The following is a 17,655-nucleotide window of genomic DNA, read 5'->3' as shown; positions in this document are numbered from 1 at the left end:
AAAGGGCACTGGGTCTAGCACAATACAGTATGTAATGTAAATTGATAAAGTAGGCTACTAGTCATAAATAGTTAGCTAACAACCTAGCTGCAACAGATTAGTTTAAAGGGCCAGTCAGCGGTTTCTGGCGGCATCTAGTGGTGAAAATAAAATGCTCTTAATATAATGTTAAATATAATGTTGGTTTTTTTTTTAAAGATTATTTTTTCGGGCTTTGTGCCTTTAATGGACAGGACAGATTGAAATGGGGTGAGAGAGAGAGTGGGGGTTGACGTGCAGCAAAGGGTTGCAAGCCGGAGTCGAACCTGCAATCACTGCAGTGAGGCATCGCCTCTGTACATGGGGCACCGGGACTATCCACTACGCTACTGACGCCCCTAATGTTTTTTTTTTTTTTTTTTGAGGAAACTGAATATAATATTCATAAGTATAATCAAATAGCACATAATACATCAGAAGTGATCATTTCTGCATTCTCCTTTATCTTAGAATGAGACGTTTTATATACCTAGAAGCATGGGTCGAATTTCGTGGATGTTCCAGAATCCCTATTGAAACCCTATGGGAAGAGTTGCAACACACTAGTTGACCAGCAGATGCTGCCAGAAACCGCTGACTGGCCCTTTAATATAATTCATGTCATATCATAATACCGAGATTTGGAAGACATCTTGGAATTTAGACACAATTCTAAGAAGCAATAATAAACACTTTTTTATTTTATTTTTCAAAACTGGTTTAAGTCAAAGATTTTAACATTTAACATTCCTTTATCTCACCCCTCCCTCCAAAACTACTGAAAATATTATTGGTGTAAGATTTAAAAAGAAAACAAACATTTAACGTCACTCTCACGACTCACAAGTCACAATTGGACCAGGCTACTGGTGCTGAATGCGCATCCACAGAGCCCTTGCGCATCCAGAGATAAGTTTCGCTTTCTATAGAAATGTTTGTAACGTTAGATGCGGTATGGGAGGGGCATCATCACCCAGGGCTTCCAATCACCGATCTCCTTATCTGATATTTTGTTTCAGTTGCACGTGCTTGCTACACACTGAGTCTGAGTCTTTTTCATTCGAATTGTGGCATGTCTAAAAATAATTATGACCTCACATTGTGTCAATCACATCTGCACACTGAGTCCGAAACTTCAGTCTATCATTAAAGTTTTTGGAACAAGTTTTCTGAGATGTCTGACCAAGAATCAGTGGAGAAAATGTGGCAGCGGGACACAGCCACAACAGGACAGGGGAACAGGGTTCACAGAATCATTTAATAACTCAGATAGCTACTTTCAACAGGTCACATGGTAAAATTCAGGTGGATGATGAAGAGGAGGAGAATGTGGAGAGGCAAAAGAGGGAATATGTCTTTTCATTTTGTCATGTATTGCAAATTTTTGCAACTTATACAATAATAAAACACATCGGAATTATTGTGCAAGGTTTGAGTAACCATTTTTTTCAGGATGACATTTAAAAAAACGGTCTCAGTGTGCAAAAGCCTTAACAAAGGGTTAACACTGGACACTATATTAATAATGACTTCTCCATATTTAAAAACGTTTTACACTTTTGTCTCCCAAATAATTGGAAATTTCCCAATTTTGTTGTTATATAGAAATCATGTCTGTGTATTTGTGTGTAATTTCTTTTAAACAAACAATTGTCTTGTTCTCATTTCTCTTTCTCCTTTATTTTAAATAATTCTATGGGCATAGGTACCCAACATGTGTCTATCTCGTGATAATAACACTGTAATTCATGGGCTGTAATTTAAAGCATTAATAAAATCATCTCATCTGTGTGATTTCTGATGACGAGTCCATTGTGAATTCTTTCAGGCAGAATGGTTTCCATGCCACGTGTGCTCTTGTGGGGGGCATCCTCGCTCCACTGATCAGACTCCTCGATGTCTACCATCACACCATCCCCATGACACTAACTATTAACTTTAAACAATTCTATATAATCCTTTTTTCCTGTTTTTTAATACTAGAAAACCAGCGAATGGACCTAGGAACAGATACAGTGCTGAACAATTTAATTTGAACTGAAATAATAATCAGTAGTAGTCAAAGGTTGTTTTTTTGTTGTTTGTTTGTGTTGTTTTTTTTGCTTTTGATCAGGTACGAGAGCTAAAGCTACTGAGGTCACCTAATGCCAAACTGAGTCCTTAATGATAACAAATATCTGCACCAGACAGTCAGCACAAATCCAAAAAGGCCATACTAGACTTTACATTTATTGCTGTCTGTTTGAAGCTGTTTGTGTGCAGGTGTTAGCTGGTGTCATGTATACTGTTGAACACATGATACTTATTCTCAGTAGTCTTTTCTCTGCACTACAAAGCTCTTAGTATTAGTTTGTATTGTAGTTTTCCGAATACTATACTGTTTAGATGAAGTTGAACTGATCAGAGCTGAGTTATTGACACTTTGTTCAAAGTTTACAACTGGTATGATAAAAAAATGACTGAAAGATAAGGTTGTAGGAACTGTGAGTGCCACTCTATCACTTTTAGGTTGCATTGGTTTAAATATTAATAGGCAGGATGATATGCAGAGTGCCAAAGTCATGGTATTTAGAGCTAAGTTCTTGATGAGGAACCACTATAAATTTAGCCACATGTCAATATGAGCAGCTTCGGGCAGATCCTGAAGGAGGTCGGGGACTTCGGTTTGTTTCAGAAACGGTTAGTGGCTGCATTATGCATCCCCAGCATGTTTGCTGCTTTCGATGTGATTAGCCAGGTGTTTACAGGAATGAGCTTTCCACATCACTGTAACACTGACTGGATCTTGGAGCGTGGGCCAAACCTGACGGATGAGAGACAAAGAAATCTCACTATCCCGGTCAACAAGGATGGAAGATTTGAAAGCTGTGAAATGTTCACACCTGTGGATTTGGATTTGGAAACTATTGAAGCATATGGGATTAACACTACAACTGGATGTATAGATGGATGGGACTATGAGACACCTGTAGGTGCTTCTAGCCTTTCATCAGAGGTAAGGAGGCAACATCACAGGGTCCCTACTAGACTCAAGACCCTCAGGGTCCTAATTGTTGCTCACATGGTCTCTCAGTTTTGTGTATCAAGACTGTAATTACTTGCTGTGGTCCTGCTCTCTGTCTTTGATCTCTCCCTTTCCCTTGAGCTTCACAATCCTTTTCTAATTTCAGTTTGATCTGGTTTGTGACAAGAGTGGCTTGATTGAGGCATCACAGTCCATTTACATGACAGGTTTTCTGGTTGGAGCACTGGTGTATGGGGCAATTTCTGACAGGTGACAACACATGCACCTCCACCTGTTCAATGCACATGAAAGTTCTAATACTGTGTAAGGCTTAAAGGGTAATTTATCTGTTTTTAACCTTGATTCTATTTTCCCATGTTTTTGCGTCCAAGTGATTAATGGAGACAACCTTTTTTAAAACTGGTCCAGTATTGAGCAAACACACTGTAGCTTGCAGCGATTAAGCAGCCTGCAATGTAATGTTAATGGTCAAATTGGGCACCGTCAAATTATGTCCACTAAAAGAGCGTGTTTTTGCCGCTGACAGGCTCAGATTGTTATTTAAATAAAAAGAAATACAACACATTACATTTAAAGTCAACAGAAACCACAAAAAATGTCTTTCTTTGTCTTTCCACTGTTTCAACAATCACCAACAATGGTTTAGTTAAAATAAACATTTAATTCACCCAGTCAGATGTAAAATCATCAGCTCTAAACACACTAAAATTACTGTTAATTGAAATGTGGTCTGCTGGGTTTGGTGATAGTGATTTCAGGGCTGTTTCTGGTTGAACAAAATGGATCTTACTCTTTAAGAAAAAGGTCTATCTCTGTAGGGATCCTTTCCATAATGTTGTCAGAAACTGCATTACAATCTGACTTGTCAGTGGCAAGATAGGCATTTCTAGTGGACGTAAACTAAGATTGCACAGATTGCCCCTAGTGGTTGCAGTCTATTTTGCCGCCATACACTGCTGCAGTACTGAAGAAGATATCATTTATCAATTCAGTTTTTTCACTCTCACAGGCTCTAAATGCAAACACGCACAAACAGGACCTACAAATGCATTAAACTGAGAGAGGTCAGAGTGAGGGGCTGCTCATGCACAGGCGCCCTGAGCAGTTGGGGTTCAATGCCTTGCTCAGGAGGTGAACTGCCACCTCTCCAGCTACCAGTTCACACTTCATACTTGGTCCGTACAGGGCCAACTGGCAACCCTCTGGTTCCCAACCCAAGTCCCTATGGACTGAGCTACTGCTGCCCATTGCTCACCCAATACTAGATCAATTGCAAAAATAGTTGCTCCCATTAGTCACTAAGTGAGGAGAACATGGGGAAATAGGGTCCACATTGAGAAATATCCAAGTTGTCATTAAAGGGTTTTAAAGGGTGTTGTGTTTTTACAGTACAATTTATGTTATGGCTATCACCAACTGGAAGAAACGTGTCCTCAGAGTCTCAATAAAAGGTTTTGCATTTACAAATAGGAAGTCAGTGCAAGAGTTTGCAAAAAAAAAAAGAAAAAAAGAAAAAGATATATGGTCAAATAGAAACATACAGAGGGATCAACCAATAATGAAGCCAAAATGGTTGCATCTTGCCATCTAAAAGAGCTAGATGCAAAAACAGTTATTTCTGTGGCAAACCATTGAAGGGACATCTACTCAAAGATGTACCCTTTTCTATGACAGCAAAGAGTACATGACAAGCAGTGTATATGGGGATTCACTTTGTGTTCTTTAAAACAAAACAAATGCTCTTTCTCCTCTGTTTGCAGATTTGGGCGACGCCGTGCAATCCTGCTCTCCCTCTCTCTCCTACTGTTGTTTGGTGTGGGTGCTGCTTTCTCACCAAACATCTATGTTTACATGGTCTTGAAATTTTTCTGTGGAACTTCAGGAGGTGTCATTATGATGAACACATCTGTGATGGGTAGGTACACTGTTTGTCTGTGAGTAAAAACAGGAGTAGAAGTGAAGAATTGAAAATGGATCAGTTCAGCTCTATCGCTACAGTAATGGCAGCATAAAACTGCATCAATAAGACGGTAAATTAGGCTACGTTACATTACAGGGCTTAATGTTGAATTTCCGATTTTTTTTTTTTTCCCCCAGACCCAATCTTTCGACTGTTCACATTTATGTTTGAAGTGACCGATATCTGACATCAGTGTGAACAGATCTCTGCCCTAAGACACCTCACAGCATGACTTTTGCGAAACAGGCATTTGGGGAAAAATGGATGAAAAATGGAAAAATGGATGACTTACCAGTGTCTCCCCGATGCCCTAATGTTTATATAACTTACCATTTACATTTTATTAGAGTTATGCATATTCAAAGGCAGGCCGCTTTGAGTGACAAGCTTTCTGCCAATGCTGTCTTCAGTGTCTCGCGTAGGTCCACCTCTCGCTCCTCCACAGAGTCAGCCTCTCGCCTAAATACGGGCACTTCTGGCTCCAAAAGTCCTCGATGGTAATGGCTGAAACGCCAAACTCGAAGCTTCAAATGGGATTCGACAAACCAATGGGTTACGTCACAGTAGCTATGTTCATTACTTGTAGATATTTTACGGTTTAGGCATGGAAAAAAGCATGATTTCAAAAATACAAACACATGAGAGCAAACAAATCGGATTTTGGTCACATTTGCTTGTAATGAGAACTTAGCCTTAGTCTATACAGATAGGCTGCACTATGTTTACTAATAGGCCGATATGTTGTTATAAAAATACATAACTACAGTCCAGTGTAATATTTGCTTATTATTTTTACAGGGGTGGAGTGGACAAGTCCCTCCAAGTCTGCTGTTTGTACAATGACGATCCTGTTTTTCGTCCCTGTTGGACTGATGGTGTTACCTGGTGTTGCCTATTTCATCTCCAACTGGAGGATCCTGCAGCTGGTGCTCTTCAGCCCTCTTCTCGTAATTGTGGGAATACTCTACTGGTCAGCAGCCTCTAGGGGCAAAATATCCTAGACACATGTTTCTCTCCAATAACATTGCCAGAGAAGTTATAAACATAACATCTACATCGTACTTTGTGATTCTGATTTCCATCAGGTTTCTCCCGGAGCTCGCTGGCTGATGACCCACGGCAGGAAGGAGGAGGCACTAAAGGAGCTCCAGAGGGCAGCCAGAGTGAATGGGAGGAGGGTACCAGAAGATTTGCTAGACCAGGTCAGCTGCATCAATCACACTTTATTTTTAAGCATAATAGATTAAAAATGTCAGTCAAATTATTATCTAAAATGTCTTGTTATTGTGTTTAGATAGAGATGGAGGTTACATGCAAAAAGAAGAGCATGCTGGACATCTTCCGCATATCATATTTGAGAAGACGTACTCTCATAATGGGCTACAACTGGTGTGTATTTGTTTTCTCTTTTAATTAGGATAATTAATGCATGAAGAATGGGGTCTCTAACCTACTACTAAGGCTCCATCTCTGTAGTATGTGGATGCATACCAGCTTCACTGTGTGCATAATGAGTTTTGCCAAGTAACAGTGCCACTGGTTATGCAGGTTTTGAAAGCATAAGCCATATTTACTGATACTGAATTTGTTAACTAGATTGTTACAAAATCATGGATGTGTTGATTGACTGATTTAAATGGGAACCCCATATATTTCGGCTGTCACTTTTACAACAGTTGTTAAACTGAAACTACTATCTCCCCACCTCTGACACTAGGTTCTCAACAAGTCTTCTGTATTACGGACTGAGCCTGAATGTTGGCAGTTTCGGCCTGAATATCTACCTCACACAGTTCATCTTTGGTGCTGTGGAAATTCCTGCACAGCTCAGCAGTTTGTTTCTAATTCAACACTTTGGACGGAGAATCAGTCAGGCAGGCTTTCTGCTTTTTGGGGGTGCTGCATGTCTCTTGGTCCTTGCTATCCCAAAAGGTACTGCATTTTAGTATTTTAGTTCCTTTGCTATTTGCTCTAGAGGTTTTGAATGTGCTATTGTTTATCTTAAATATTATTTACTCATCAGATCTGCCTGAGGTGGTGACAGCCATAGCTGTACTGGGGAAATATTCAGCCACCGCCTCTTTCAGCTCAGCCTATGTTTATACTGCAGAACTGTACCCTACCATTTTAAGGTAATGTCCATTTTGGACCCATTATGAATGACGACATATGTACAAAAACTCTGCTATTACAGTTAATAGAGGTGAAAATAAGCAATGTTGATTATGAACAACAAGCACGAGATTCCTAATAAATCAGTTGTGCGTTCTTGCAGGCAGAATGGTTTAGGTCTAAACTCCATGTGTGCTCGTACGGTGGGCATCCTCGCTCCTCTGATCAGGCTCCTGGACGTCTACCATCACACCATCCCCATGCTGATATACGGCATCGTCCCCATTGCTGCTGCAGGTTTCTGTTTGCTACTGCCTGAAACCCTCAATGTTGAACTGCAAGACCACGCTGAGCTCAAGTGAGTTGAGTATAAATGCTGGATTTGAAAACGTACATATATATAAAGTCAACTGTATTAACTTAAAATAATTTTCTATAATGATCCTTCATTTCTGTTTTTTAGTTTTAGAAAACCAGCAGATGCACCTACAAGGAACAGATACAGTGTTGAGCAAATTATTGAAGAGCACAAACTTTAATTTGGACTGAAATAAAAACGTATGAAAGCTAAAGCTACTGAGGCCAGTTAATTTCAGACACACAACTTGCAGACTGTATTAAGTGTAAATCATTCATTCTCACTGACCTCCAGTGGCAGTGCACTGAACATGTTCTCTTGCACATGCACAGGTCAAGTATTTATGTCAACAAGGTATATCCCAGCTTGAATAAATAATACTTTTACTCTTATAAAGGTATTGTGGATGTATTTTCTGTAAATATGTTTAATAACATGTTTATTTTATTGTGATCCATAATGTTTAAATTTTAAGAATAAAAAGGGGGGAATAAAGGTGAAGCCAATGTACATAACTGGACATTGGATAAAATTAACTTAAATTACCTTGATGTGATGTATCAGGCAGTGATCATGTGATTGACAGACAATCCAGGCAGGTGATTAGGAAAGGTAATCATGCATCAGTCAGGCAGTCTAGGGAGGGTCGCAGGAGTGTGAGGAGGGCAGCATAGGAGACAGGCCATGCAGAGAGGAGAGAAAGAAGTAAACTGCATCAGTTCGTATTCTAGGTTTATTGTAATTTCCAAAGTTGACAACTCAAGAAAGAGGTTTGGAAAGTGTTGGACCTACGTTTGGACAGCTATCAACCTGGGAAGCTGACGGAGGCCCCCAGATAGCACTTTGAGACCCTTGTGCATGGCCTGGAGTTCCTTTGGCTGTGAGGGAGAGATGTATGCTGCTATTGGAGCGGGATTGGTGCCAGCATAGATTAAAGGGTGATTATAGTGTGTGGGCCCACATATTAGTAATTTTATCATTGTTATTTGAATGTGTTGTTTGTGTGCAGCTCAAGAGACTGAGTGTGTTTAAAGGACTGGTATGTCAGAAACTTAAAGAAACCTATTTTGTTATGAGAGGAAACATAGAAAACCATTTTCAGTTGTATGTTATTTCAAACTGTTAAGTAAATTTTACCACATTATACGTACATGCTTACCTGGGTTTTTGTGTGTGTTTCAGCTATAATCACTTACCTGCTAAGATTATGTGTTTATGTGACAGATAATCCATTGAGCTTGTATACCTGAGGGTAAGGAAATATTACTTTGGGGAAAAACCTACACTTACCTGAGAGGAACCCAGTACCTGCAAGGGAAAGAGGGAAAGGTTAGTAGCAAGTTACATGAAAATTTAAAGAGGAGGTGCATGCAATATAAAGTTTATGTAAATAACTTCTAGTTACTCACTGGTTTATTTAGAGCGCAAGGAAAAAACAAAACACAACAAGTTACAAAACAATAGTTAAAGAGGCATAGAAAGATCTCAGGGTGCTGTGATTATTAGTATAACAGGGGCAGTTGCACTACAAAAGTCACTCGTGATGTTGGATTGTTAATTGTTAATTGTTGACAGACAACTGGTTGATTTGTGTGCTGTCCTGGCTTCAGGTAGCCCAGGGCATGGCTCTCCTTCTTCTCATGTGGTCCTGAAGGTGGTCGCTATTAGGGCATGTCTGTTGCTTTAGCCTGTAGATGACATCCTAGCCTTCTTCCCTCTTCTGGATTCAGGATTCCTCACGACTAGGTAGTTACAAGTCATCCAGTGTTGAAGCACTGCCTCTTGTGGTCAGGAAGGATGAAATGGAACAAAAGTTATGGATGTAACTGCAGTTCTATGAATCCTGGATGACCGCCAGTGTTCCTGGTCACATGGGATCTCACGAACCCATGAAAAGAATCTATAGGAATGATATTGTTGATGACGGTCATCAGAGGTCACAAGTGACTTTGTCGATATAAATACTCGACTTGTAATTTTAGAAAACTAGTAAATGAACCTATGTGGAACTGGTACAGTGCTGAACAAATTATTGGAAGAAACAAACTTTAATCTGGATTGAAATTATAACCAAAAGTAAAGTAGTCATAGTTACTTGGTTTTGCTTTTTACAATTTGGTACGAGAGCCAAAGCTACTGAGGTCATGCCATGTCAGACACAAGAGTTGCAGATAGGGCAGCCGAGCTAATAGCAAAGTTCACTGTGACTACCATAACACACTGTTGGGTTGAATTGGTTTAAACATTAATTGGCAAGATGAGATATAGTGCTAGACTCCTGGCACCCAGAGTTGAGCTTATCCATATCTCGCGTTGAGCTTTGATGAGGAACCTCTGCATATTTCGCTACATGTCAATATGAGCAGCTTTGGGCAGATCCTAAAGGATGTTGGGGAGTTGGGTTTGTTTCAGAAGCGGTTAGTGGCTTTATTATGCATCCCCAGCATATTTGCTGCTTTTAACATGTTTGGTCAGGTGTTTGCAGGAATGAGCTTTCCACATCACTGTAACACTGACTGGATCTTGGAGCATGGGCCAAACCTGACAGTTGAGAGAAGAAGAAATCTCACCATCCCAATCAACAAGGATGGAAGATTTGAAAGCTGTAAAATGTTCACACCTGTGGATTTGGATTTGGAAACCATTGAAGAGGATGGGATTAACACTACAACTGGATGTATAGATGGATGGGACTATGAGACACCTGTAGGTGCTTCAAGCATCATGTCAGAGGTAAGCAAGCAAACACCTCAGGGTTTTTACTTGACACAAGACCCTCAGGTTCCAAAATGCTACTCACACAGTCCCTTAGGTCTGTGTATAGAGGTTGTAATTCAGTGCTATGGCCCTGCTCTCTTTATTTGATCTTTTAGTATCCCTTCCATTTAGTTTCACAGTGCTCTTCTAATTTCAGTTTGATCTAGTTTGTGACCAGAAGGGTTTGATTGAGGCGTCACTGTCCATCTATATGGCAGGTTTTCTGGTTGGAGGTTTGGCATATGGGGCAATTTCTGACAGGTAAGAACCAGTAACTCATGCACTTTGACCACCTGCCTGATGCATGCAATAGTTCTAAGGCTTTGTAAGACTTTAAGGTTGGGGTGCACCAGTAGCTCACCAGCTGAGTCCTTGCTGCAGCGTCCCCTCTCTCTTCTGCCTTTTCTGACTCTCAAATAAAACCATAAAATGCCTCAATCTTAAAAAACAGACCTTAAAGGTTTATTTTGGTCATTTTTAATCCAGACTATTTTCTCATGTTTTCGTGTCCAGTTGACTAATGAACACAACAATTTTTGTTAATGGTCTAGAATGGAGGGAGAGCGCTGCAGCTGGCAGCAGATTATCATCTGAAATGACTGACGTAATGGAAAAAACACATAGAGGTAGACCTTTCTGTTCAAGAGTAAGATTATTTTTGTTGAAAGCTTTGCCATCACCCTAACGTTTTACATTTACAAAAAGGAAGTCCAGCAAGACTGTGCAAAATAAATTAAAAATAAGATATATGGGCAAGGAGAAACATATGAAGCAATGCCAAAAATGGTTGCATCTTGTCATCTAAAAAAGCTAGATGAAAAAACAATTATTTCTGTGACAAACTATTGAAGGGACACATACCCAAAAATGTACCCCATTCTATGAAATGCAAACAGTAAATAACAATCAGTAAATATGTGGATTCACTTTGTGTTCTTTAAAACAAATGCTCCTTCTCCTCTGTTTGTAGATTTGGACGACGCTTTGCAATCCTACTCTGCCTCTCTCTCGTACTGTTGTTAGATCTGACTACTGCTCTCTCGCCAAACATCTATGTTTACATGGTCTTGAAATTTTTCTGTGGGAGTTCAGGAGGTGTCATTATGATGAACACAACTGTGATGGGTAGGTACACTGTTCGTCTGTGAGTCAAGACAATTCAATCAGGAGAGACAGATGAATGAAATGTGTTGTAATAGGTGAGTAGATAAAAATAGATGACTAAAGTCCGTTGCAATATCTGGCTTATTAATTTTATAGGTGTGGAGTGGACAAGTCCCTCCAAGTCTGCTGTTTGTACAATGGCAATCCTGCTTTTCGTCCCTGTTGGACTGATGGTGTTACCTGGTGTTGCCTATTTCATCTCCAACTGGAGGATCCTGCAGCTGGTGCTCTTCAGCCCTCTTCTCATAATTGTGGGAATACTCTACTGGTTAGCAGCCTCTAGGGGCAAAATATCCTAGACACATGTTTTCTCCAATAACATTGCCAGAGAAGTTATAAACATAACATCTACATCGTACTTTGTGATTCTGATTTCCATCAGGTTTCTCCCGGAGTCAGCTCGCTGGCTGATGACCCACGGCAGGAAGGAGGAGGCACTAAAGGAGCTCCAGAGGGCAGCCAGAGTGAATGGGAGGAGGGTACCAGAAGATTTGCTAGACCAGGTCAGCTGCATCAATCACACTTTATTTTTAAGCATAATAAATTAAATTCCTCAGTCATGTTATCTAAAAACTTTCATTGTGTGTTTAGGTAGAGATGGAGGTTCCCTGCAGAAGAGAGAACATGTTGGACATCTTCAGAGTATCGTACTTGAGAAAACGTACTCTGCTCATGGGCTTTAACTGGTGTGTATTTTTCTCTTTCAATTACAATGATTGATTAATGCCACTGTCTGTATCTGTTAATGAGCATTCACTAATATTCGTTACATAAATACACAATGTTTATCTATGTAATATTATAGACCTCTTTAGTCGTTATATAAGGTTGTCAAAAGCAACTCAACACCTCTTGAAATTCTTGTTTTTGCTAATCACATGTGGTTTAACTTCCCACATTGCTGCAGTGATGTAGAAGTTAAACTGCTTTTCAGTCTGGCCTTGTGTGTAGGACTTAGTGGCTTCTAGTGGCACTGGCTGACACAAAAATGTAATTGGCCCAGTATAAAGCCAGTATTTGGATTGTCTGTTCTTGAAGAAAAAGTCAACATGAAGTGTCTTAGTAAGGTGTTTCTTCCAAAAGATGTTCCCTCATTTTGGTGTTTTGATAATGGTCGGTCCAAAATCTCAATTTAAAAAACTCAGAATCTAATGGACCTGCTTAGGATTTTTATACATGCCACACAGCACGATTGGATGTGACTTGCTCAGTCGTACCATGCAGTGAATTTGCCATGTTTCTTCATAGCAAGATCAGCTGTCTCGCTCCTGGGGAAACTCGGAGTGCGGGGACAGAGTTTGAGGAAGACAGTGAGGGAAATGTCAGATGAAGCAGCCAGAGCTAGTCAGTGAATTTGGATGAGAAAAAATAATGTCAGTTGGGGGCCAGCACGGGGACCTACTAAGCAGGGTACATAACTCTTTGAGATCAGGTGGAGAGATACACTAGCTAGTCCTCCCAGAAGAAAATCCAGGAAGACGAAGGTTATTAAGTGTGGGAGTGGCCTATTTGAATCCCTTTTGTTTGAGACCATGCTGCAAGGTGAGTGTGTTTGCTGATCCTGTGAGTTTATCTATCTCCTTTAACTTTAGCTTATACTGTAGTTATGCTATGTAGTGTGTGAAATAGAGTATGGTGAATGTGCTAGGAAAGGTAGTATCAGCACTGTTTCTACCTGGAGCTCGCATGTACAGAGCCTGGGTTTGTTGAAGGTGGCAGTGCTGTTTGGGCTGAGAAAGCCATGTGTAAGTAAGGTAAAGGAGGTTGTTGGGTTGGTGTGGGGAGCAGTGAGACCTGGCATTAGGGGAGTGTCTCTGGGACGCCAGAGTTCACTGTTTAGCCTCCTGAAGGTGTCGTGGGACCAACTAGACGAAACACCGGTGAAAGGAGGTTCCCACCCGATGACCCCAAAGACATGTTAGTTATCACTGCTCACTGGTCTGTATAGTTCAGCCTTGCCATAATCGCTTATCATAGGGCTTAGGAGGTTATTCTCTGAGTGTTGATCCTTTTCTAGAGCACAAACTTCTTGTGTTTATTTGAACCCCATTCATTTATTCAGGTTTTTCCTTTAATTTGTCATCCATTTGTATATACAGTATATTAGGTTAAGGTAATGAACAACCATCGCAACATTAACATAAAGCATTAATGATCTGATAGATGAGGAGGCTGTGTCTGTACTTTAACCAGCAGCTGCATGTTGGATGTCCAGTAAAACACAGGACAGTGGTAAGGGTATTTCAGCCATCACTCGTACAGTAGTTGGTAAACTGAAACTTCCATCTCCCCACCTCTGACACCAGGTTTTCAACAAGTCTTCTGTATTTTGGAATGAGCCTGAATGTTGGCAGTTTCGGCCTGAATATCTACCTCACACAGTTCATCTTTGGTGCTGTGGAAATTCCTGCACAGCTCAGCACTTTGTTTCTAATTCAACGTTTTGGAAGGAGAATCAGTCAGGCAGGCTTTTTGCTTTTCGGGGGTGCTGCTTTTCTCTTGGTCCTTGCTATCCCAAAAGGTACTGCATTTTGAATATACTTTTAATTTCTTTAAATATCCACTTCAGGGGTTTCAACGTGCCATTGTTTGTTTAAAATATTATTTACTCATCAGATCTTCCTGAGGTGGTGACAGCCATAGCTGTACTGGGGAAATATTTCGCCACTGCTTCCTTATGCACAGCCTATGTTTATACTGCAGAACTATACCCTACCAGTTTAAGGTAAAGTCCATTTTGTGCCCGTGATGAATACAAAAAGACATAAATGATTAACAACGAGCACAAGATTCCTAAATAAATCAATTGTGTGTTCTTTCAGGCAGAATGGTGTAGGTCTTAACTTCATGTGCGCTCGTGTGGGGGGCATCCTTGCTCCACTAATCAGGCTCCTGAGCGTCTACCATCACACCATCCCCATGCTGATATACGGCAGCGTCCCCATTGCTACGTCAGGTTTCTGTTTGCTACTGCCTGAAACCCTCAATGTTGAACTGCAGGACCACGCTGAACTCAAGTGAGTTGATGAACCCTTCCAACACAGATGTAAAATACTGTAATAGAGCAAATATAATATTTAATCTGATTTCAAGAACAAATGATACAGTATTAACTTTATATCTATTATAATGCTGCTTCTGTTTTAATTTCAGAAAACCAAAGACTGGGCCTACAGGCGACTATACTATATGTGCAAAACAAAAAGAGGAGCAGGAGGTCTTCTCTCCTTCAGGAGATGTCTAATTGCCTAATAACATTTTTTTTTTAAAAAAAAATGAACCTGATGCTGTGGCATGAGATCTCTCCAATCTCATCCATAGGGCCGATCACTCATCATCACTCATCACTTATTCTCACTTTTTTCTTACTACATATTTGGGAACCTCCTCTGGTTGTCTAGCCATATGCCGTAATAGTAGGTATTTGTTGTCTGTTTGTACCTTTTATTTAAATTTAATTTTTATATTACTTCCTTTCTTCCCCTTTATTTTGTTCTTGTCTGTATTATGAAGCACCTTCCACAGTGTAATGTCTAAAGTGCTAAATAAATAAAGTTAAACTGAATAAAGTTCCATTTGTTTGAACTGTGATATTACACATTTTATTGCTGTTTACAACAGTTTTACAACTGGCTGATCCATAAAAACTGTTGCAGTTCTTCCCTGTTGGAACATAAATCCAAAGACATTTTAAGTGCCATATCACATTCTTGAGTTGGGTTTGGGTATTGGGCAATGTTGGGCAGATTCTGCAGGAGTTTGGTTTGTTTAGGAAAAGGTTATTGCTTGCATTATGCATGCCCAACATGTTTACAACTTTCAGTAATGTGATTGGTCAAGTATTTGCAGGCTTTCAACCAGAGGTTGACAGATGGTGGATTTTTAATGGGCAATAAAACGACAACAGTTTGGAGCAGGAAAAAGCTGATAGCTGATTAATCGGCCGATAATTCCTGCTTGTTGAAGAGGAAAGTGTTGTTGTTAATTGCAGCTGTGCGCTGTAGCCTTTAACAAGTTGCCACGCATGCTTTTTCTCCAAAAGGTGCTTTGGTACAGTGGTAAAATTGGCTCGTCAGTACAGCGGGACAAAGCGGAACGAAGGCTACGCATAGGAAGTTAATCTGGAATTGCTTTCAATGGACCCCGATTGTATGCTGGTGAATATGAGTGCTCGAACTTTGCCATGGCTGCTTGAGCCCCAAAGCCCAGAATCGGCACATGTTGCACCGAGGTAGTTTTAGGTGGAGTTTTGGGGGGATCAAACTGTGCAACTGAATTTAATCAATGGATAATTACTTGGCTGGATTATTTGGAAGAGAGCAGGCTGATGCCAAACTGGGTGTAGAGCTGAAAAATTCATCCTTGTATTGTGTAGGTCTACAGGGAGTTTAAATGTATATAACAATATATATAACAACAATACAACAATATAAGAACAGCATTAAAATTGTACAAATCGAGCAAAGCAGATAATCACAGAACAGCTTCAAGAGACAACTACTGACTGAGAACAGGTCTGTTATGACATTAACGCCACTCAACAGCCTTGCGGTAAAATCAGCTGTTCTTTGGGACAAAGCCACATTTCTATATCGCCAGAAAAATGCAGGATAATTGCTTTCTGAGAAAATTATATCTGATGTGTGGTGAGAAATGAGCTGGAGCACACTGAGTGCCGGCCCCTCCCGGTCTCAAAGTAATAATGAATTAATAGTAGTTTAGATTATCAGAACTTAATTCACACACATTGCTAGTGGCTTGCGACTTAATTCTAGCAAAATTATAGTGACCATACTTGCTAGCAAATCAGAGAAAGCAACCAGCAGCATTATTATGCCCCTAATAAAGAAGTAAAGTCATCCTACATTAATTAACTTTAATTCAAATCATACAAATTATCCAAAGCACACATAACCTTTTATTTGCATGTGGGTTACCCTGTGCAAAAGCCTTACGTCGTACCCATGTAACAAGTGGAGGTTACAGTTATCAGCCACTATCATAGCCCTGTTCCCTCATTGACGATAGTTTATATAAAGTCCTATCGCTGCCGATGAATCGGCCAAACCGATGAATTGGTCAACCTCTGCTTTCAACATCACTGTAACACTGACTGGATCTTGGAGCATGGACCAAACCTGATAGATAAGTGACAAAGACGTTTCACCATCCCAGTCAACCAGAGTGAAAGCTGTAAAATATTAACACCTGGGGATTTGGATTTGAAAACCACTGAAGTGTATGGGATTAACACTGTAACAGGATGTATAGATGGATGGGATTGTGAAGCACCCCTGAGGTGCTCCCAGCATTGTGTCAGAGTTAGTACTCAGGAAAGCAGTCTGTTTTACTGTTACCTACGTTTGCAACAAGGCTTTGTAAACAACATTATTAGCTTTAATGTTGGTATCTGTGGTCTGACAATCTCCCTCACACACTTCATCTTTGGGGAACATTTTTATCTGGGTAAAGTTGCTGCCACTGCCTCTTTTGGCACATCCTATATTTATACAGATGATTGCACAAAATATCCACGTTAACTATTAACCAGTACGGGATTGCTGTTGAATCCATTGTACATTTAACTCCATGTGTGCTCATGGGGCGGGCATCTGATCAGCCTCCTGGATTTCTACAACCACACATCCCCATGCTGATACGTCATCGTCCCCATTGATGCTGCAGATTTTTCTTTGCTACTGCCTGAAACCCTCAATGTTGAACTGCAGCAACACACTGAGCTCAAGTGAGTTGATGAACTCTTTCAACACACAATATGGAATGAATAGATGAGTCATCATAATGAATATGATCTTAGTCACGCAGGGTGTCTACAGGTCCTTAAAAAGTCCTTAACTGTCTCAAAGTAAGTTTTCTTAACATAAGGCCTTAAAATGTCTTAAATTGTCTTAAATTAAGATTCAATGGATCTTAAATATTTTCAGCCACATTACCATGAAAATTTCTCCAATTGTTAGCATTTTTCCTTTCTGTTCATTTTGAACTGAAATCAGTGTCTTATATCTGTAAACACCCTGTAGTGGCGTACATACCAGGCTTTATTATGAGAACTGAGAAATGTTATATGTATTGCAGAAAAACTGACACAGAAGAGCTAAGAAGAGGTGATATAGTGAGGGAAAACCAGCAGTACAACATTGTATATTAAATGGACATTTTAACTTTTCTTCTCAGGTCCCAATTTTGTGAACTGCATTATCTCAGTAGCTGTAGACAGTCTAATGGAACAGATGGATAACT

The 17,655-nt window shown here is 40.1% G+C and overlaps 2 protein-coding genes across 2 annotated transcripts; both read left to right on the top strand.

Annotated features, from left to right (window-relative positions):
• The first annotated feature begins 2,548 nt into the window (after window positions 1-2,548).
• LOC117264872 (solute carrier family 22 member 13-like) lies at window positions 2,549-7,477 on the top strand. The gene is made up of 9 exons (XM_078162686.1): window positions 2,549-3,013; window positions 3,189-3,292; window positions 4,804-4,958; window positions 5,802-5,977; window positions 6,089-6,205; window positions 6,298-6,392; window positions 6,721-6,935; window positions 7,027-7,135; window positions 7,279-7,477. Exons 1-9 carry the CDS (start codon window positions 2,639-2,641, stop codon window positions 7,475-7,477), a joined length of 1,545 nt encoding a protein of 514 aa, XP_078018812.1. The 5' UTR covers window positions 2,549-2,638.
• A 2,354-nt stretch (window positions 7,478-9,831) lies between these two features.
• LOC117264555 (solute carrier family 22 member 13-like) lies at window positions 9,832-14,979 on the top strand. Its single transcript, XM_033638584.2, has 10 exons — window positions 9,832-10,206; window positions 10,388-10,491; window positions 11,201-11,355; window positions 11,491-11,662; window positions 11,777-11,897; window positions 11,986-12,080; window positions 13,701-13,915; window positions 14,011-14,119; window positions 14,217-14,411; window positions 14,548-14,979. Exons 1-10 carry the CDS (start codon window positions 9,832-9,834, stop codon window positions 14,636-14,638), a joined length of 1,632 nt encoding a protein of 543 aa, XP_033494475.2. The 3' UTR covers window positions 14,639-14,979.
• Window positions 14,980-17,655: the final 2,676 nt, after the last annotated feature.

This window comes from Epinephelus lanceolatus, chromosome 20 (genome assembly GCF_041903045.1).
Source record: "Epinephelus lanceolatus isolate andai-2023 chromosome 20, ASM4190304v1, whole genome shotgun sequence".
Taxonomy (NCBI): domain Eukaryota; kingdom Metazoa; phylum Chordata; class Actinopteri; order Perciformes; family Serranidae; genus Epinephelus; species Epinephelus lanceolatus.
This window is presented reverse-complemented; position numbering and strand designations above follow the sequence as displayed.

Excerpts from the sequence above, each read along its gene's own strand:
- LOC117264872 (XM_078162686.1), top strand. The coding sequence starts at position 2,639 with ATGAGCAGCTTCGGGCAGATCCTGAAGGAGGTCGGGGACTTCGGTTTG. Across the intron at positions 6,393-6,720 it reads CTCATAATGGGCTACAACTG|GTTCTCAACAAGTCTTCTGT; the intron begins GTGTGTATTTGT and ends CTCTGACACTAG. Across the intron at positions 6,936-7,026 it reads GGTCCTTGCTATCCCAAAAG|ATCTGCCTGAGGTGGTGACA; the intron begins GTACTGCATTTT and ends TTTACTCATCAG.
- LOC117264555 (XM_033638584.2), top strand. The coding sequence starts at position 9,832 with ATGAGCAGCTTTGGGCAGATCCTAAAGGATGTTGGGGAGTTGGGTTTG. Across the intron at positions 10,492-11,200 it reads TATGGGGCAATTTCTGACAG|ATTTGGACGACGCTTTGCAA; the intron begins GTAAGAACCAGT and ends CTCTGTTTGTAG. Across the intron at positions 11,663-11,776 it reads ATTGTGGGAATACTCTACTG|GTTTCTCCCGGAGTCAGCTC; the intron begins GTTAGCAGCCTC and ends GATTTCCATCAG.